The sequence below is a fragment of the Blennius ocellaris genome (assembly GCF_963422515.1).
Source record: "Blennius ocellaris genome assembly, chromosome: 10".
Classification (NCBI taxonomy): domain Eukaryota; kingdom Metazoa; phylum Chordata; class Actinopteri; order Blenniiformes; family Blenniidae; genus Blennius; species Blennius ocellaris.
In genome coordinates this window covers 3,370,273-3,391,912 of record NC_137659.1, presented here as the reverse complement: position 1 = coordinate 3,391,912, position 21,640 = coordinate 3,370,273, and the positions used below count along the sequence as shown (strand labels likewise).

At 43.3% G+C, this 21,640-nt stretch overlaps 1 protein-coding gene across 1 annotated transcript in view; it reads right to left on the bottom strand.

Moving 5' to 3' along the window:
- Positions 1-280: 280 nt before the first annotated feature.
- Positions 281-21,640, bottom strand: part of tns3 (tensin 3) — a 40,153-nt gene continuing 18,793 nt past the window's right edge. The window contains exons 11-27 of the mRNA XM_080503757.1: positions 21,541-21,606; positions 20,650-20,751; positions 14,200-15,441; positions 10,403-10,560; positions 10,196-10,328; positions 9,608-9,688; positions 8,385-8,511; positions 7,756-8,288; positions 7,561-7,647; positions 7,326-7,457; positions 4,678-4,773; positions 3,667-3,744; positions 3,458-3,535; positions 3,077-3,245; positions 2,070-2,138; positions 1,867-1,896; positions 281-1,751 (exon numbers count right to left, since the gene is read on the bottom strand). Coding sequence (XP_080359883.1) covers positions 1,607-1,751; positions 1,867-1,896; positions 2,070-2,138; positions 3,077-3,245; positions 3,458-3,535; positions 3,667-3,744; positions 4,678-4,773; positions 7,326-7,457; positions 7,561-7,647; positions 7,756-8,288; positions 8,385-8,511; positions 9,608-9,688; positions 10,196-10,328; positions 10,403-10,560; positions 14,200-15,441; positions 20,650-20,751; positions 21,541-21,606 — 3,326 coding nt within the window. The 3' untranslated portion in view covers positions 281-1,606. The remainder of the gene's footprint in view (positions 1,752-1,866; positions 1,897-2,069; positions 2,139-3,076; positions 3,246-3,457; positions 3,536-3,666; positions 3,745-4,677; positions 4,774-7,325; positions 7,458-7,560; positions 7,648-7,755; positions 8,289-8,384; positions 8,512-9,607; positions 9,689-10,195; positions 10,329-10,402; positions 10,561-14,199; positions 15,442-20,649; positions 20,752-21,540; positions 21,607-21,640) is intronic.

The window sequence follows — 21,640 nt, the reverse complement described above, 5'->3', positions numbered from 1 at the left end:
GTATGACAGCAGAAAGTTGCTACAGCAGCACATAATAACTTCCATTACTAATGTATTGAACTGAAACATTTTTTCCCAAAAAGAACAATCACATCAGAATTTAAAGTCAAAGTATAAAAAAGAAAAGATCAACACTTAGATCTGGACATGGACAAATCAAATATATATTTAATCTCTTCATGACAGATTTCTTGTGTGACTTGTGGTCCAAAAAATACGGTACTTCTTCATCTTGTCTGCTGGTCACTGCTGAATCTACCTCGCAGAGAAGTGACCCATCGAAGGTTCCATGTGGTTTATTTACAGAGCACATCAAACAGTCCATACACAAATAAAGGCTTCACATGTAGCACGTCGTACAAACAGGAATGAGGATGTGAGAGATAAACATGAGGTACAGGTCATATCAAAAAGTGAGAATTAAAAACAAAACAAAAAAAAAACAGCTTTATGTCAGTCGTAGGTCCCTCCATAGATATAATTCAGACATAGAAATAAAAGTGTTCAAATGAATGATTTCCTTTTGTCATCATCTCGTATACAACAAACCGTGTGAAGGTCAAGTGTATGTCATTGACAGATGACTAGTCGAACAAATTGATTTGTGCAATTCCAACGATGAAGTCCTCTTTATTTCTACCCAGCATTTGTTCTTTATATAGCAGCCTTATTTAAAATGTTTTTTTTTCTTTTCTTAACTCCATAAAAGATTTGTAAAAAAAATGCCTTTGATAAAGTGGAAACCCAACCACTTGTCCGATGCGTCTTTAACCTGCTTGTGTCAGTATATATTAGGGTTTTCCTTAAAATATTTTCTATGATTTCACTCTTTTCAACACACGCACACACACACACACACACACACACACACACACACACACACACACACACACACACACACACACACACACACACACACACACACACACACCTTTTATCAAAAGTGGTCATACTGGATTACACCTTACAACAGAGATGATTGAAACGCGGTAAAACGGAGCCGCATGTACAGTTCAAACAACAATTACATTGCATAGATAAAATAATATAACAACGTGCAGTGTAGCCAGTCCCAAAGTTCAAATTATATATATATATATATATATATATATATATATATATATATACACCTTTGCTGCACTGTTTTTGCATGGATTTAACTCCACTCCAAAGCAGTGCATGCTGGGTAGCCACAGAACTTTACAAAGCATAAAAAAACAATTGTTTTGGTTAAATATTAGAGAAGAAAATAAAATCACATATAACATTGAAAAAAACAAAAACAAAAAAAACAACAACTTGATTTGTCCTTAAAATGCTATGCACTAGTAAGAAAAGCAGCCTTTGTATTACATACTCAAAATATATATTGGTAATTATTATATCTACCTGTATGAAAAGTTACAGTTTTAAACAACTAGAAAAAACACATTTATTATATATATATTTATTTTTTCATCTGCAGTTCATAATGTAAATAGAAATACAATAAAGAGGTTTATAGTAAATGTATGTGTGTGTGTGTGTGTGTGTGTGTGTAGCATCCAGTTTTGAGTCCAGATCTTCAGGCTCCGCCCTCTTTTCCGCCCCGATCTCCAGCCGCTCGTCACTTACTCTTCTGCGAGCCGATCATCACCCTGGACACGAAGTTGACGATGGCGCTGGCGGGCTGCTCGGGGTCATGCTCGGCGAACAGGTGACATATGTTGTCCGTGGAGGTGCCGGTTTTCCTGGCCACGAAGCCGAAGATCCTGCGGAGGAGTTAAGAGGCATTCGGTCAGGGTTACAAAAAAACAAAAAAAAACAAATAACCACTTTGGCGGCACCCAAATTGCAGCTGTTGGTGCAAGTAAATAATGCACCTACTTTGCTGATGGGCAGCCATCTTTTTTCCACCTGTGAGCAGAGAAGAGGAGACAATAATGTTTAGCGACACTTGTACTTAACACGCCGGACCCTTATTACCTAAAATTAGCAGTGACATTGTGAAGCGCTTTAAGGAGAGCGGTGAGATCTTAACCCGTGTTTATTCATTCTCAACGGCCATGCAAGACGACGTTCATACTCACTTTCTATCTTGAGGGTCCAGAGCACAAAATATGACTGTGTTGACGTTGTAATGCCGTCTGAAAAAGAGCCTTCATGGAGAAACAGAAAGTGGCATCAAAAGTGCTGCATCTTTCCAGTGACGATTAACTTGTTGACAAAATATTAAGGATAAACAATTGAGAGAATTATATGTTATACACTCATTTTTCAGTGCGTCTGGGCCAAACAATGTCAAGATAAAAATCAATCGTTTAGCCACACTTTTAAACAGTTGGCGGATTTCAAGTTTGGTAAAGCGCTGTAGTAACAACATGCCAATTCAGCAAAGTGAACTATACAGAAGATGATGTGCGAATTTCAGTTCGGCTGTGCCAACTGTCCGGGATGAAGTACGTCTGTGCCGCACTGCCGAAACTTTGGAGCTACCATGTGCTGCGCATGCGTGTTCCAGCTTGCTAATGACTATGGGTCATATTTTAGTCATATTTAACTTGTAACCTTGCGTATGTGCCCTGCAGCTCAATAAAATGTCGGCGGGCGGGCGTACATGATGCACCTGAACGCATCACTCAGCTCCTGCAGTTAAAACCGGACCAACATGGCGGCTCAGACACAAACTTTCCCATTTACCACTAACAGTTCAGAGAAATGTATTTCTGAAAACATTGGAAGTGAGAAATAAGCTGAAAGGTTATTTATTGAAAAGTTAAAACGCCGCCTCACAGACGTGTACCTGCCATGTGGGGGCGTGGCCTACGGGTTCGACTTTATATATACTATATCTACCCAAGTTATATCTATTAGTGCATCTGGATTTCCAAAAGCAATAGAAACCCATACATGTTCCAGGTGTTTCCTGACTGTGCGAACCCTGCAGTATAGCGTTCAATATAGGATTCAGTATAGCGTTCAGCATAGGGGTCATGATGAGGTACTGGGTATTGCAAGGAGAGTATAGTATGTTATAGGGTATGGCCTGATTTAATATAGTATGTTATCACATGCTAGGACTGTGTGAGGTACTTACTTCCTCTGGTTGTCAGTGAGGGTGATTCCTTGAGAAGACACTTTGAAATGGACCACGGTGGAGGTGGGTGGAGGGCTGGAGCTCAGAGTCACGCTGGTCGCTTTCTGCACAGCCTGGACGCCCGTCAGCGACTCCATCTCCACCGAGCCCAGGTACCACACGTTACAGGCTGCGACGGCAAAAAAAAAAAAACCCACACACACATTAACATGACACGCACTTGTGTGAGCGACTCAATAAGTGCAAGTGACACAATACATAATGAGAGGGGCGCGGAACAGAGCTCATTTCCAAAAGTGTCCCAGAATTACACGCCGTCAGTGTTTTTCCGCTGCGATCCCATCATGTGTTTGTCCGCGCGTCTATTCGCAGGCTGATTACCTGCGCCCTGCTTCAGCAGCTCGGCGGCGGAGTTTGTGACCGACTGTGAGGTATTCTCCACAACGTCTTCCAGAGGATCTGCGAGGAAGAAAACAGCAGTGAGATTATACAGTGAAAAAAAAAGGACAACTGCACAAAAGGAGCAGCCACAAAGCTGAGGTCACGATTATTTCAGCTCCATCAATTAGTGCGTGCATAAGTGTGTTTACCTCGGTCAGGTATAATGAGTTTGCAGGGCAGAGCCAACGGAGTGATCGAATGCTGGCAGACCAGTGCGGTTAAGCTTCCTGTAAAACACAGTGTGAAAATGAAATCATAGCTTTTATTTTTAAGCATAAATGACAGTAACGCTGCACTACAACACCTATTTAATTACAGCATGTAAACGTTTTGTTAACCATCACTTGTTAAATGCCCCAAAATACAACAATGACAACATTGCGTATCTTGCATTGTGCCTATTTTAGATTACTTTTCTAATATATTTTATATTTTACGTCTGTTTTATTCCATTTTATTCTTTACTCTTCATGCATTTGCCGTTGGCCAGGCCTTGGGGAAACGGATTTCATAAAAAGGTGTACTTGTATGACAATAAATATCCTCAAATACTGGATGTTCTCTAATACCACAAAAGTCAGACAAAAAATAAGAAACGGGTGCTGGACGCTAAATTACAATTGATATATCATGTACAAATCACCCTATATTGCCAATATATTATCAGATATTAAGTACTCTCTTTGGAATTCGATTTGGAAAAGGCACCTCTTACTTGCTATTGGTGTACAAAGTCTTTTGAAAATCTTGACAAAATAACAAAAAAATATGACGCCACATTCTATCAGAGTGACAAATTGGGGGCACGTATGGAATATCCATTCAGACATTGGGTGAATGCAGAGAGAGGTTGGTGGTGGTCAGAGGGGCATTATTATTACTATTTAAGCTGTGAATCACTAAATACAAATTAACTTGATTGATTTAACAGTTTTCTGGAAAAGAAATCTACTTTTTAACTTTTGTGACTTCTCTTTTGAAGTAATATCAATGCATACGCAATTAAATAGGCAGGAAAGGGGTTTTGCACTCTGCTTGTACAAGTCAGGACCGGCCACTAGAGAGCAGCGTTGTTCACAAAGTTGCCATTTGCTGCAGTGTCGCCAAATGGCCACAAGGTGTCACTGCTGGCAATGGGGGAAAAAAAAGGAGGCACTCACCGAAATAGGGCTCATTGGGGCAACCCTTGAGCCTCACACCCTTCTGTGTGCACTCAATCAGGAAGTGGCGAACCAGTTCATTGGAGAGGTCCCCTCCTGTGAGGAAAAACAGTGCAAGCACAAAGGAAAGGACACATTTCTGTCATTAATCACAGTTTCTCCCAAGACCCACTGTCACTCTGCGTTATTTTTCGCTGCCGTGAAGAGTTACATAAAACATATTAAATCTCTGCTTTCAGTCTGAGAGAAATGTGTTCACACAAAGGCTCAGCGGAAAAAAAAAAAAAAAACCCACTCCTTACGATGGGTTGGGTTTCACACTTGGAAGGAGTTGGACTGCCTGGAGCTCGCAGCGTGGATGGAGGTTGGACTGTGTCATGATGACACCACAGGACAGACAAAAGGGCAGGTGTGAGGGGTGGAGGGGGGAGCAAATCAAAGGGTGTAAGGAGCAACCCATGCCAATCTGTTGCACCTCTTTTATCTCATTTCAGTCTTCAAATACACCTTTTGAGGAATTAAACTCGCTTGAAATTGAGTGAGCTTCAAAACTGCTTGGTCCATTTCTCAATCTCAAATATCAAGCACCAGATTTTTGGTTTTCTCAATGAAATAATGGCTTTTATTAACATTATAAAATTATATTAAAATATTAATATATTAATATTTTATAGCAGTTTTTAATATTAATATTATTATATTATATTAAAAACTGCAGTCAGCTTCCTGCTCAAGTCCCGCCCATTTTATTTCCACAACCAATCACTGCAAAATTCAGCTGGAAGCATTTTCAGGAGTACCAGTGATGGACAGAGAGCAAATTGATTGACCGTGACAATTGACAGTATCACCTGTGGCGTTACTTGTTACCCACTTCTGCAATCCATCCATACAATTCAACAACCACGGGTTCATGATGGCAGTATGAAGAACCAAATCATCTTTTCGCAATGTGTCTTGACAACAAGTCACTTTCCAAAAAGAGATCTAATATCCCTGAGCGACTTCAAGACCCGTCGAGCAAGACAACGATCGCAGAACTGGTCACAATAAAGGTCACTAGACTAGAGGCTCGTTTATAACACCGATTGTTATCAACGTCTAATCTCAACACAATTTCAAATGCAGAGACTGAAAGTTTTCACAGTTGGTTCAGTAAAAACACAGATTAAAAACTATCTAAAGAAGAGCTTATCCTCTATATTAGCGCCACCACAGGGGGAAAAAACGTTTAAGCTCACGACAAAAATTAGTTGACCACGAACGATGAAATTAAAGTCAACAATCATCAGCCTTTACATCCGGAGCATGTTTGGCCTGGTTATTCTCTCTGCTTCACAAATATGTTCACAATGACACAGAAGAAGTTAAATAACTGAGAAAACAAGCAGCTTCACTGGGAAAGAACTTTTCTCTGTGAGGTTTGTGGGGCAGCTCTTCTGATAAATGCCCCGGGATCAGCTCAGGCTTATGGACCCCGGCACACCTTTTGTTCCCGGATGAAACATTAGCTGCACATCTAAGACTATCGGGCAATGCAGGGCTGCTCGGCTCGGCCGTGGCGACGATGCCCAGGAGAGAAACAGAAACACAAATGGCGAAACAGGACTCTCAGGTTCGTCCGTGACGCAGGGTCCGCGGCGGTAACCGAAGACGCCTTTGTGTTGTGGGACTGCGTTCTGCGTGATTTCCCAGGATGTCTGCACAAGCCCGCCAACCCTTTAACTCCCACCACGTCACCACTAACAGGATCATACTTTTTCTCACAATAACGTCTAGATCAGCAGTCCGCCACCCGCAGCTCAGGAGCCACGCGTGTCTCTTATTTTTATTTCAATTGCAGACTAATTTTGAAAAATACTCCTAAGTCTAAAACGATACAACATCCACAATGGCGAGATCAACAAAACAAGAACATTTCTTAAAATGGCGAATAAACTGTTTAAACTGAAGCAAAAATGCTAGAAAGTGAAAAAAAATTAAAACAACTAAAAAACAACAACAACAAAACACCTATTTTGCTTATAATGGCTAAAACGTCAGAGTTCAAATGGCTAAAGCAACTAAAACATCCCAAATTTATTTAAAAAAAAAAGAAAGAAAGAAAATCAGCTAACATCACTAAAACTGCTAAAAAGCTAAAAGAAGTAAAAGATCCAAAATTGATTACAAAAGAAAATCAGGTAGTATCACTAAAACTGCGAAGAAAGGTAAAATATCCATACAAAAACTGAAAATGGTTAAAATGCAAAACAGTTAGGATAGATTAAAAAAAACAACAAAAACAGTTGAAATAGCTTAAATGACTTTATGGACTGAAAATAGCTTCAAAAAAGCCAACAGACAAGCAGAAACGATTAAAAACGTTAAAAAAAACTTCTGCCATTCTGAATTATAGTTTTAAAACATCATAAATTCCCTTTCCAAGACTGTCAGCTATGTAATGGTAAACATACTAACACCAAAGAGGACGTTTTGTCACTAATACCTGGAGTGTGGTCATTTCTGACTAAACTTAAGCATTTTGTTATCGAATGACTACACAAAGACAATCCCGTTAATGATTGTCTGTTAACTCCATGATGGAATGTAACCGCCTGAAGGTGGTTGGGAGGTTTCCCGTCTCGTCTCGTCTGTATTTTCCGTACCTTTCTTGCTCTGTTGGAGGACCGACGGCGGCGGCGTCGCCACCTTCATAGCCAGACCGTACGCCCCCTTGAAGGAGTGGCTGTCCCGCACGATGAAGCAACCCGGCTCCTTGTCCTTCAAGACTGAAATAGCTGCAGAGGAGGAACATAACAACAATGGAGCAGCTGCAAGAAATGTTTCTTTTCTTTTATTAGTTTGACAAAAAAAAAAAAAAGTGGGGTGCTGCGAACCGACCTTGATCTCTGGAGATATCTGGCTTGTACCAGAATTTCGATGTGTCCTGCACAAATTTGACTGTGAGCTGCTTGCTGGCCAATACATCTGGAAGACATTCCGGAGAAGAGATTTCAATACAGCTGGGATTATAGAGCATTTTCCTCCCACGAGCTGATGTTAGGCTACCGTCGTCGGCGTCGTACGTCGGCGTACCTGGCAGAGGGGAGGCCGTGCCCGGTATCTGAGACGACAGGTCCGGCAGCACGTTGGGGAAGGGGATGCTCAGAGAGCTCCCGCTGTGCGGACTGGAGAAGCCGCTGAGCGCCGGAGAAGCCGTCCCCAGCGAATGCTCCCCGTCCGACGCCCTCTTCTTCTCGGGCAGGAGCGGCGGCTGAAGCAGCGGGGTCTGTGTCCGGTGCTGCCCCCCGTCCACGCCGGCTAACGGGTCCCTGTCCGCGGGGCAGTCCGTGCCGTAGCCCGGGCCGGAATCGTCCTGCTCGTGGAAGCTCTGGCCGGGGCTGCGGCTCAGAGCGTAGCGGGTCATGCGGCTCCGCTGGCTGCTCCGCGGGGAGCTGTGGGCGTTGGGGGCGGGGTGGATGTGGGGGTGGTGCAGGGGAGGGGAGTGGTGGCTGTAGTCCAGTGACACGTTGTGCGGCGGCGGCGGTCTCACAGAGGGGTAGTTGCTCAGGGACGAGTGGCGGGTCAGGACGGGGTGGTCTGCTGGCCACGGCTGGGTCATGGATGAGCTGGATGAGACACAACGCCAAAGAAAACGAGGGATTGTTTCAAAATTAACAGTCGGCAGGTAAAAAATATCCCTTGTGCCGGAAGCAGATTTCTACCTGTCTGTCTGTTGAAGCGTCCGGACGACGGAGGCGGACTGTGTGAGTGTGACGGGCCGGTGACTGCTGATGGGGTCCGTCGAACCCCCAACCTCAACATGACCCACATTCGGATACTCCTGAGTATCTGTGCGAGAAATGAAATACACACACATTGAGAGTAGATTCAATGAAAACATAAAAACAGACATGTATTTGTGTTTCATGAGGGCTTCTCCTCAGAATTACATTAAACAGCTCTTTAAGTTACATCAGTCAGTCAGTGGAAGACGCTCTATAATCTGGATGCTAGCCCTTTAAGGCATGTAGAGTTACAGTGACAGTTTATTTTTTAGTGCCACAATTAATTTAGCTTATATCTGCGATTCAACTTTTTTTTTTTTATCTACTTTTCACCAGCATCTTGTCTTTGTCATCTTAATATTTGGTTTATTCTCATTTTGACTTGTTAAAGATCTATGAATGGTTCAAATTCTTTTAGTTTTAATATCCATACTTTTTTTTCCTCATTCTTGTTTTATCATCTTATTGTCTGTCGATCATCTGTAAGGCATTTTCAAACATACCAATATGTACCCAAAGCCTTATACTGTTAATTTATTCTTTAAAAAATCCCAAATATTGTACAATCTGCATGACGGAGAACACAAGAACTGTAAATACACAATTTTCCCTTTTTTGTCAAATATTTCGAAACTGCACTCCATTTCACCTCCACAACTACCTTGACGAAACATTTTTATCTTTTAAAAAAAAGCACACTTTTAGTAAAAAAATAAACCCTCCTGTGCAGGCCATGACCACCGATGCATTCTTCTAAAACCCACCATGAAGGGCAGACAGGGGTTAGGAATCTCCCTGCTTGTGCACAGACTTCTTTGTTTTCTGCCTCTGTCTCAAGAAAAACCTCAAAAATTCCACCAATAACAAAGTCAATGTCATAAGGTAAAGTAAGAGGGACACAAAAGCTGCTGCCATGAAAGGCACAAAGAGTCCATACATGTAGGTTTTTTGTTTTTTTTAAGTGAAAAAAGACCTGAAATCAATTTTGTATTGGAAAACCACTGGAAAAAGTGAGAGACTGTCATGTTTATTTAGTTTTTTTTCAAACAGTGAATGGCATATATGTGTGTGAAGCATACACTGTAAAATTGATTTTCTGCATTAAATTCAGTTAAGATTTGAAAAAAAAAAAACGATTTTGGAATAACTTTGAAACCCACCGTGGTCGATTCTGAAGTGTCCGTACGACTGCACGCTGCTGGGAGCGGACCGCAGCGCAGTGAATTCCGACATGGTTTTCACTAAAAAATAACACATAAAGCACGTGAAAATTAGATCTTTATTAAAGCCAAATGTGATCACACGTGATTTACACATGATGAAATGCTCAAGAAGAATGGACAAAATAAGGTACGTCCTCTACGTAGAATTCAAAACAATAATATATAACATTTTAAGGCACTTCAGATCACCTTATGCCAAAGAATAATCTCAACATAAAATATACTTAAAGAATACAAAGTAGAAATTATGCAAAGTGGAAGTTTTGGGGGTTTTTGTGGCCTCCTGAGGTTCTCAAGGACATTGCTATATATAGCAAGTTTTAATCTGCACAATCAACAAAACATCCTGCAGATCTTCTTTAGTTTAGCTTGTTTTGAGGGCAATGTTGTCATAAGTTGAGTCTGTTGTGTCTACAGGGACACTATCGGCTTTTCATGGCCACCGTCGCTTCTCAGATTGGAAGATTTGTCATTTCCTCGGGTTGTGATCAGCGAATTCATCACAAAAACGCATCTCCTGCTTACCGTAAGGTGTCGGTGGAGAGATGGGGAAGGCGGGAGTGGGCGGAGTCATGTCACTGCCCGCCTCCACGCCGCTGTCCACGTCCGGACCCTGAGCTCTGTAGTCTGCACTGTCGCTCCTGAACAGGATGGAGTGCTGCGACGAGTAACACGCATGAGACACCAACACGCGCACAAACACATAAATGGCTGTACAGGTGCTTTACTCACCTGGGACTGGGGCAGAGATGGGGAATAGGTCCGCTGGCCCCGGTACTCTTCGGATTCCCCCCAACCTGAGTTACAGAAGCCCGGGTGATCCATGATGTCCCTCCCTTGGCAGCTTATACTTCGTGGGATCCCCACTCGGCCCTCAGTGGACTGGACAGCTGCAGAATACAATAGAATAGAATAGAAACACTTCATGAATCCCAGAGTTCACTCCTTTGAAGAGGAATAAAGTTGAAAAACAATGGGGGAAAAAAAACAGTTGTACAGACACTCAATACATTTTCAGTATGCAGATTTGTAGTAACGGAAAATCACCAAATACCCTAAAATAGACTGTCGAGGGACTGTAAAGAAATCAGTCTTGTAACAGTACTTTAAAACACTAGTCGATGGAACGGTGAATATCATAATGGAAGAACCAACTCGCAACAACACAGAAGCAGCAAATCACCAAGTATTTCACTAATTTTTTAGCTGTATACAGAGTTATTGGAAGGACATTTTTGACTATCTGACTCTAGATAGAGTTCCAGTTTGTTGTTCTTGCCCAACAAGCTTTTACTGAAAACAAAGTCACTTCACAGAGTATGTCCTCACTGTGTTTTCACAAACACATCGTGGTTCTCACTTTGCACCATGGACAAGAACACAAACGCACACCCTGACGTTTATTTCTTGAAATCAAATAGAAAACAGGTTCAGAGAGAACAGCAGGTTGAAACCTTCTTGGTGTGAAGCAGCAGCTCTAACCACTGATCCACTGTGCCTGACAGATTTACAACCTGACAGGAGGACTTATGAGTTTTAAATTTGGTGAAAAGACCACACTGCAAGTGAACAGGTCTATTTCTTTTTTTTTTTTTTTAAACTCTGGTAATGTTTTCAGAGGACAGCTGAGGAATGCTAAAGTTGTGTGTGTGTGTGTGTACGTGGGTGTGTGTGTGTGTGTGTGTGTGTGTGTGTGTGTGTGTGTGTGTGTGTGTGTGTGTGTGTGTGTGTGTGTGTCAGCCACTTGGCACCGGGGTGTTAATTTGAGCCCCCCCCCCCCCCCCCCCCCCACTGAGCAGTGGCCTCTCAGCCATGAAGAATTCTAATGGTACAGAAGTGCTAATGCTCAAGAGCATTATTCAAAAGAAGAGATGGAGACATAATAGCGCCACCTTTGGCCAGATTGAAGAGCCTCATCTATATAATTTCCACCATCTTTCCATGTAATATTTCTTGTTTTCTGAAATTCAAACATGTTTGAGAAACACCACAGTTATTTCATGGAGATAAACATGTCCTGCATGAGGTAATTATGACTTCCAATTGCTTTTTCTTACGCAGCAACTAGTAAAGTAACTCATTATTGTAATTTTTATTGAATAAGTTAAAAGAAAAAAGATTTTGATTTGCAGTAACTAGTAAAGTAGCCACGAAAATGGTTAACTAAATACCACTTTTTATTAAAATCTATTTACAATGTCCCTCTAATTTTTAAAGACCAAATTTTCTTTTGGATTCAGAAAACGATCTGGATACTCCGGCTGCCACAAATGATTATTTTGATAGTCGACTAATCACCGATTATTTTTTCGATTAGTAGACTGATCGGATCGTACGATACCAGCAAATATTAAATCACTTCATCCTTATCCAATTATCCGTCAATCTGCCTTTTCTCATGTTAATCGACCAACTGACCAACTAACCGATCAACAGGAATGAAAACATATGCCTCCTGGCAGTTATAAAGGAAATCTGGAGTATTGTAAGAAATTGAGATAGAATAAAATAGAATCGACGCAACTCTTCACATTTCTTCCTCCAATAGACTAAAGTGTAAAACAAATGTTGGATAACATTGATCTTTGTGATTTGAGAGCAGCTCCTTTAGCAAACGTCCCCTTTGCCCCATTTCTTCCACCTTCAAAACAGCGTTTCAGACGTGCAAACCAGCAGCTGTCCCAAAGTGCAAATACAAAACGACCCAATGCCAGAACAAGTCGAGTCGCACAGGCACAGTGAAAAAACAAATTCATGAAAAAATTATTCATAGAATCGTTTCCATATCCTACTTTAAATGTTAACTTCCTGCAGTTTATTTTGAATGGGCAGAATCATAGCCTTCGGTGTTTGTTTCTTGCAACCGGGCTGCAGGGTAGTGGATTTGTGCAGACAGGTATGCTTCTCGATGGAAGCAGAGGGAAAAAAAAAAAAAAAAAAAAAAAAAAAAATCATTGCCTGCGGGCTCACTTGTTCCCCTACTGGAAATTCCGCAGGCCTCTCCATCGTGTGCCCCCATGCAAACACATGCACACGCCGTGAGTCATGCGCCCGGGCTGCTTTTGACGGGGTTTAAGCACCTTTTAATCAAGTCATTTAAGCAGATGGCTTCAGCTCGCGTCGGAAACAAGGTAATGATCAACATTACTGCAATGAAAACTAAATTTATGACCTAAATGAAGCTGTGCAAGTTTCAGAATATGTTTTGTAGCCCTTGTGGAGCTGCAAGAGAGACAAAAAAAAAACTTTTTCAGATGCATTTTTTCAGATTATAGTTGCTGTATTTTAGGCCCACGAACTTTGTGACCGAATATCTTCATGGAATGCGTTTCAACATGAACCAGGAGGAAATAACCAGTGGAAATCTACTGTAGATACACGAGCCAATATTTCATACAACCTGTGTTTGCCAAGCAAAAGCTAACAACAACAAAGGAGGCATTCCACTCATGACACCGAAAACTTCATGTTGCACAACAACACGACAAAACTAAAGAAGCTCTATGAAAGGTGACTACTTCGACATTAAATAAGTGGTTAGAGAGAGATTAATGCTTAAATACACTGCGCTAAGAGGTTTGCCTGATTGTGGAAATAAATGTGCAGCTTCCACAATACAGACGTCTTAAAAGGACGGCGGCGTTCAGAGACTCCGATGACAGCTGCTCGCCCACTCTTCATGTACCCTACTGATGTTCTACTCAGATACCTCTGAAGACAAGTCTGGACGGCGCCCCTTTCCCCAGAAACATCTGAAAAGCTGGCAACAACCCTGCTATTTCTGCCACTAAAACACGCCAGGTGGGGGAGAGGGCGGGGGGGAGGAGAGACGTGGGCTTTCGGTAACACTGGAGAGAGAAGAGCAGGCAAAGCCAAAGCTGCTGGAGAAGAATTTCCAAGGATGAAATACCCTTAGCAAGTAATTTCAAGTTAATTTAGAAGAAATGGAGACTGCCTGATATTAGGAGAACATGCAATATGCAGTGCTAGTGACCGGTTTCGCAAAATAGAATATGATTTGTGATAAATACAAATGCTTTTGAAGGATGATGTTGATGTCTTCTATACTTTATCATAATCAAACTTGAATAAACATAAATCGCCACAGTCATTCTTCTCTGATAGGTTTACACTGCAACAGTACATTTGTGATATCTACTGCAACCTGACTGCATAGGAGTATGTGATTAGTCGCTTCTCTACACAGTTGTGGGATCAGCAACTGAAGATAAAAAGCAAGTACTTATATTCCCTTTGATGTTCTCACTCTGTGCGTTCCGTCTTAACAATGTGCTCATTGTAGCGTTAGCTTTAGCTGGGCTGTCAGCACGCTGTGATTCAGTCCAATGACTGAGTTAGTCATTGAGCTCGGCTGAGGTTACATCAGTTACTCAGTGCAGATTCCCAGCCGGCCTACAGATCATGTCTATACAGATGAACTCATCTGTTTACATGAGAACAGTCACTCCTTTTCATTCACACCTTCACACCACTTCACACCACTGCCTCCAACCATCCGGCTCGCTTACCTGTCTGCTGCTGTGTGCCTTTCGGGGGCGCTCTGTTAATATCGTCGAATCTACGGCCGATGCCGTTGGAGCACTTGACGACCGAGCCGTTGACGTGCGTCCCGCCGTTCCTCTTGATGGAGCTGCTGTGGTTCGACACAGACATGAAGGTGGGGTCCAGGTCCATGATCAGCTGATTGAGCTGGTCGATGGAGTTGTCGATGTCTTTCGTGAGCGACTTGAACTCCTCGTCTCGCTTGTTGTTGTTGTTATTGTTGATCATCGCCTGCTTTTCCAGAGGCGCAGCGTTTCTCACGCCGTCCGCTGCCGGGTCCTTGCTCGGGGCCTTTGGATCAGTGGACAGCCCCGCTTTGGTGGAACTGCTCCGCTGCTTGCTTCCAGGGTATCGTTCCGTATCGTTCCCATTTTCAGGCATGTAGATGAATTGCTGGGCAGCAACCATCTGCTGCTGGCGGACCCAGGACTGCGTGGAGTAGCTTCCCTGCCTGTAGACGTGCTGCTTGGGTGGTGGAGCACCGCCCGGGTTAGAGGTAGCCACAGTGTTACTCCTGGAGCTCAGAAAGCCCCTCCTGGCCTCAGCGTAGGATCGATCGTATTCCTCAGTCGGTGGAGGTGCGTTGTGGTGATGAAGGGGGTGCTGGTTCGTGCTCTGATGCTGAGGCTGCTCCTCTCCACCGGGACTCCCGAAGCCGTCGGACAGCAGAGAGTTCTGGCTGCTCTTGTGGCACGACGACGACAAGGTCCCTAAACTGTCCACGCTGTGCAGATCGTGACCGGTGATGACCTCGTCGTCGAGGATGTCCGTCTCCCTCTCCCGAGGCCGCGGATCACCGTTGATGTGCACCTGCGCCGGGACGATCTGCTGGACGCCCACACGAGCCGCTTGATGATCCATCTCCTCCAGGGAGGGATCCTCCAGACCAAACCCACTGAGGAGGCGCTTCAACTGGACCTTCTCCTGCTGGCTGGGCCCCTGGTTGGCCCTGACGGTGGCGGTGGCGGTGTTGTTGGTCGCGGTGGTGAGGGGTGTGGGTCTGTCCGCCCACAGAGAGGTGCTCGACAGGCCCGAGTCGCTGCTGACCGACAGGGCGTGGTCACTGTGGTCTGGGCTGGAGGTAGCGGAGGTGGTGCGGGCTCCTCGGCCCAACGTGGCCTCTCCTCCGCCTCCTCCTCCTCTTCCTCCGCTGTTGGGGCTCCTCTTGTTAGCCGCTTGATCCTGCGCTAGGCCTTGAGAGCGAGGTGCTGCAAAATAGAAGAAATGCAGCGCTTCATACAGTCAGCTGGTTTGGGAAAAGACACACAAACACAGCAAAGACTCACATAAAAAAGCACCAAAAAAAAAAAAATGCCACAGACAACACAAGACTCGGTGGGGACATGTACAGTCACGCCACAAACTCCCAACACTCACACTGTTTGATTGACAGAGTTCACGTGTAATCACAACCTCACCCAATAAAGACAACATTCCAGACGGTACAAACTACAAATAACAAACACGGACAGAGAAAAAAAAAAAAAAAAAACACATGAATCATGTTACTGAGATGTGTCAGAGAAAAATGTGCAGTCCAATTGACTCTAATAAGAGCTTACTTCAAGTAAATACACTCATCCTTCTCATATCTCCCCTCTGGGCAGCAGGTGAACTGTCAAAGAGCTTGTTTAGTAGTAGTAGTAATAGTAGTAGTAGTAGAGTTACAGATAATTCATGCACAGGTTATAGGAGAGATGTTACGTCTTGCTACAAGAGTCTGACCCTTGCATTCCTCACCCTGCTGTGATTAAGCCACCCTACTCCCTCCTGCTTGCCCCTTGACCTCGAGCATATGTCCAAACAGCCTCCTTAATCCTTCAAAAGTGGGAAAAAAAGAGTCATTTTGCAACGCAGAAAAAAAAAGAGTTTTTTTTTTTTTTTATCTGCCCTGAATTGAAAGAAGTACTCCGAGTGCAGCCGCGTTGCCAGGTCGGTGCAACTGCTGTTTGACTGTCAGCCTCAACAAAAGAAAGTTGGAACATGACTCCTTCGCTTGGCCCTCAACCTCCCGCCTCAAGTCCTTGCCTTTCAGTCAAGCCATGACCAGAGGATCTGAATACCAGACACGCATTATAAAAGCTTGCCCTCCTCCTACCTCCTTCTCCAAGAGCTCCTGTATGTATGGCCTCCCCCCCCCCCCCTCCTCCTCCATTGCCCTCCCCTTCCCTCCTCCTCCTCCTCCCTCTCAAACATGCTGGAGAAATATGCATCCAGTCTCTGGAGCAGCTCCGGCTCGGGGCTCCATGCAGGTCAGCTCCAGTCACCCTCAACCCCCCCCCCCCCCCCCAAAAAAAAGAAATCCCCTCTTGTGACATTCCTTCCAGCAAGGTGCAAGCAGGTTTTTAACCTCTTCACCCCGATGCCGGTCACCTCTCCCTGTCATCTCTGTCAGAGAAACTTCCTACCTTTTCTGACCCTGCCAGGGAAGCCTGGGAGACAATCCCGGAGGTGCCGCCGCGATGCAGCAGCGGGATGGCAGACATGGCTTCCAAACGGCAGGTAGGGGGGGTAAAAAAAAAAAAAATCAAGACAGTTCGAATAAGTCGGCCCGGTTTTCTTTCTCTCCAAGAAGGTGAGAGTGTTTGCACTCTACACAAGGAGGAAAGAAGGGGGGGGGGGGGGCTTGAGATCTCCAAATAAGGGCAGAGGAATGTAAACAAGCGGGGCGGGGCTACGGAGTGGAGGCGGGCCTGAGGAAGCTCGTAACCTGACCTCTTGCCCTGCATCAGGGGGACTACCCCACCGGGGGTAAAAGGGAGGGGGTGGGGGGGGGGGTATCAGAGAAGGAAGGCGAGAGATCAGAGAATGAAAACAACATTCCTGCAAGCTGGAGACGTTTTCACCGTGTAAAAAAAAAGAAAAAAAAGACACTTTTTAATTAAAGCGAGCCTCTGCACGCAGCTCCAGGCAATCTTCAAGTGTTTTTCTTTCACCCCTCTGTGTGTGACACAAAATTACATGCCTGCACTCCTCGTGCACAACACCGGTTAAGAAAACAGATGTGCCACCAAACCCAATGATGGGGTTTTAAAAAAAAACAAACAAAAAAAAACCCCAACAGTTTCACGTATTGGGAACACTCAAAAGTATTTCTCCCAGCCCGCGGAGAGAAATCAAACCGTTTCTATGCAGCATTCATCATGTCGGCTGTTGTGGTGCAGTCAGTCCCTAAATAATCCAACAATTACAGTGCACAGAGAGGCGAAACCACAACTGTTCCTCAAGCTGCTGTGGAATCGCAGGAGGAGGTCTGCTCACGTCTGGCTATGCAATTATCCCCGGCCTTTCCATTCCTGCCCAGTTACTAGTGTCCCGCACCCCCGGAATACCAGGGAAGTGAGTCAAAAAGCAGAGGGATTGTTCACGTCCTTGTTTTCGTACACATCCGACGTGCAGATAGCAACACGGGGGTGTTAAACCTCTAAAAGTCCTCCGTGCAGTTTGTACAAAACAAACCGTTCACACTGAAAACAGTGAAGGTAAAACTACTGCGAAATATGTTCGTACTCAACACTTTGGCGCAAATCCAGACTGAGTAAAACCTCCAAACACTGTACCTGAACTAAAAAGAATGACATGACGTAAATAAAATAATAATAAAAAAACATCATGTCAGCTGTTATGGACACGTCACATGTCAGTAACACTTTAAGTTTATTTACATTTTTTACCTGATGTAAATGAATCATTGCATTTTTATGCATTATAGTTCAAGAAATTTTAAAATCTAATCTCAATATTATACATTTAATGTAACTATTTAAAAAGGTTTTATTGCATCTTAACAATCTAATAAATGTATAATTGGCTTGTAATTTTTGGAGTCAAATTTTATTGTATTTAAAATAGCTTTTAACACAAAGTAAGAAAAACAACATCAGAGGGAAGCTGTTTATTGACAAACCAATGGAACATTTTGGAATATCTATGTACATGTCTGTCACTTAAACAGCCTCTAATTAAACCCAAATATAATTTAACAGATTTCTTTCACCCCCCCCCCCCCCCCCCCCCCCCCCCCCCCCCCGTCATGTATTCATGTAATCTTGCTCAACGTGTAATCCGCTTCCCTAATTTTATATGTGCACGTTCACATTTTAATGAGTATTCAAGCCTTTTGGTCTTTCTTGCAAATGAGTTGATTCTAATCACACACAAAAAAATTCTGCCTTGCAGTTGCTTTGAAATGAAAATATGCTCACTAAACCAACCCTCTAGTTGCTTGCAATTTAATACAGTTTAAGCAGTATAACAGTAGAAGTAGATGTGTATAAACTTAAAATGCACATCGGTTAGTCAATATACTGTAACAGTTCACAATTAATTCCTTTCTTAGTTCAAAACAGTGTTTCGGAGGTGAAAATATTAATGTTTTATTGCCCCAAAAGCAACAAAAAATGTGAAACTGTTCCTTGTCATATGAACAAAAAGTGGAGAATTGGTTTTTAAAATAAAGATTTTACTTTTCTGTAAGATTCCTACTTCATTCTGAATATTTTGAGTTTGTGAGATTAAAAGACAAAAAACTCTCCATAGATAAATCTATGTGTGACCTCTCATGGCTAGAAATGACCAGAAAATAACTTTTTTTCATGCATTCTGAGTGATTCCATTTTTATATACTGCGTTAAATAGATGAAAAGTCACTTGCGAGACCAAACAGAGTGACTTTTCCCGAAAGTCAACAACTTTCTGTGACAATAAACTGAAGAAAAGAGCCTTTCCCAGAAAAACAATCATTTAAAGTGCAACACTTGACTCACAAACAAAACCACACACACACACACACACACACACACACACACACACACACACACACACACACGCTCTAAAAGCTCCGAAAGTAAATTAGCTTTTCTTTCTGCAGCTTTCGCTGACAATCGTTCCTTGGGAGACAAACGGAGCCTGCGGAGGACGGCTGGTACGGAGATGTAGAATTCCAACAGAGCTCGCAGCCTTTCCTCTCACATGTAGTGTTTACATGAGAAAACAAGGCCGTAAATATCCCACATGAATGCTTCGGGGTCATGGCAAGTCTTTTGTTGACGTCTCGGCTTCGCTTTGATGCTTTCTCAAATTTGAGTTTCATTGCTATCCCAACAGTGTGTGTGTGTGTGTGTGTGTGTGTGTGTGTGTGTGTGTGTGTGTGTGTGTGTGTGTGTGTGTGTGTGTGTGTGTGTGTGTGTGTGTAAAACGATTTTACATAAGAATTTTTTCTTTTCTTTTTCTTTTTAAAGGAGCTCATTCTCATCAAGCCAAGCTTATAAAAACACACTGGGAGAAAAAAAAAAAGAGGGTGGATCTGCGTTTTAATGCCTCCACCACGCAGCTCTATTCTGGGAGGTTGTTGTGAATTCTGTGGTGGACTGGAGAGCAACAACCACTGGTGTGTGTGTGTGTGTGTGTGTGTGGGAGATGGTAAGCGCGCCTATTCATTTCAGGAAACAAGGAAACAGAAATGGCCTGAGAACCAACTGCTCTCCCTCTGAACCCAGCATTCCCCCCACATACAACACTCCTCCATATCACACACACACACACACACACACACACACACACACACACACACACACACACACACACACACACACACACACACACACACACACACACACACACACACACACGCGCACACAAAACTCTTTGTGTAATTAATCGTTTGAAGCAGAACACATTAATACAGAGACTGTAACATCATCTAAGTGTTTGTATTTATTGTAAGTCATATCGCTATCGCGTTACTCAATAATGTGTTACTAAGTCGACATGTGAACTTATTTGGCCAATCAGATGGAGCCCCACTTCTCTACATCCTGTATGATAAGTACATATATATAACTGTAGACTGTATATAATGTAAGCTGTAGACAGTGAAACCAAAATACTTTATAGGATGCGGGGACATATTAAGTAGTGACTTGGGAGAAAGTTGCTCTATAATGTAGATATTAGACTAAGTTACATCAGTTAGTGAGAGGAAGATGCTCTATAATCTGGATGTTAGTTGAGCGACAGACAGACATTTTTGTCACAAATTTCATAAAAGTTTAAATCAGTCCCGATCGCATTTGTACTAAAGACAAAAAGCTGCTGAAGCATGTGGAAGTAAATGCAATGGCACTACAGAAGCTCAATGACAGGGTCCGCAGTCACGCTATGAGAAGAAAACGGTGAGTTTGTGTTCATGTGAAGGAATTTACACGCAGGAGGTGTATATTTTCTTTCTTTTTTTTCTTTTTAATTACACCTCCCGGTGTGAAAACAGAGAGCACACTGAAAGGCAGTGAAGTAATAAGAAGAGAGAGGCAGGGAAAAATACGTTTAAAGTAAGCCACCCTTCACGCGCTTGCTTTCATTCATAAGACTGCCGGCGTTATGAGGGGGAAGCGCTGCGAGTCGCGCGGCGACAGTACCTTCCCCGTCGCAGATGTTCTGGTACGAGTCCCAGCGGGTCAGAGGGTCCGCCGTGTTGTAGTCCACAATAACGTCGGCTCCGTTTTGCCACCTGTCGGCACCTGGAGCCAAAAACAACACCGTTTGTGAGAAAAACTCGGCTCAGTAGACACACTCAATAGAAACAAGGTGACGAAAGTACATTTTTTTTAATAAAAGACCACGAGACGGAACTTCTTATTGACTGGGGATCAAATCGCTGTGAATAATTATGTCTCGTAATGTGGACGCCTGACGTTCAACTAAAAATAACTACCTGGTGTAAAAGTCTATGGGGGGAACAATGTGGTTTATTCCCACACTTTAAAAGTCCCTCAACTAATAAAAACAACTGAGTTTACTACCTCTATGCCAATTTTAGCTCTCTTATAGCACTTTAAATATTCACTGTTATGTATTTATTCAGGCTTTAGGTCTCATTCAAGTGAAAGCTCATAATCACAGGTAGCTTTGTTTGTTTTTTTTGTTTTTTACACAATATTAACAGGGTTTCAAAAGCTTTTTCAACAAAGGGGTCAATAATTTTTGAAATTACAACTAAAAAGGTTTCTCTCGACCACTCGAAGAGTTTCTATGCAGCTGCTCGGGCCATGTCGTTTCCCTCCTGTTGTGTTCCGGGGGCAGAAGACGCTGTGCTGCTTTACCTCTCTGTCAGCACACACTTCACACTACATTTCCCCTCTGCAGTATCACACATCCCCTCACACCAGGTGGGCCGAGGGGGGAGGACAGATGGGATGGGGGGAGGAGGGACCACAGCAACAGGTCAGCCCAGAGGAGACATGTGAGAAAAAGCCCCACATCGGCTTTTACAACTTCTACCAACATGAATTACTACGCGACGTAAGTACCTGGGATTCTTTCAGGTCCCTCGGAGAACACCAGCTCCACTTTTCCATAGTCTGGAAATCTGGTGTCTGAAATGTCAGAGCGCGCACACACACACAAACA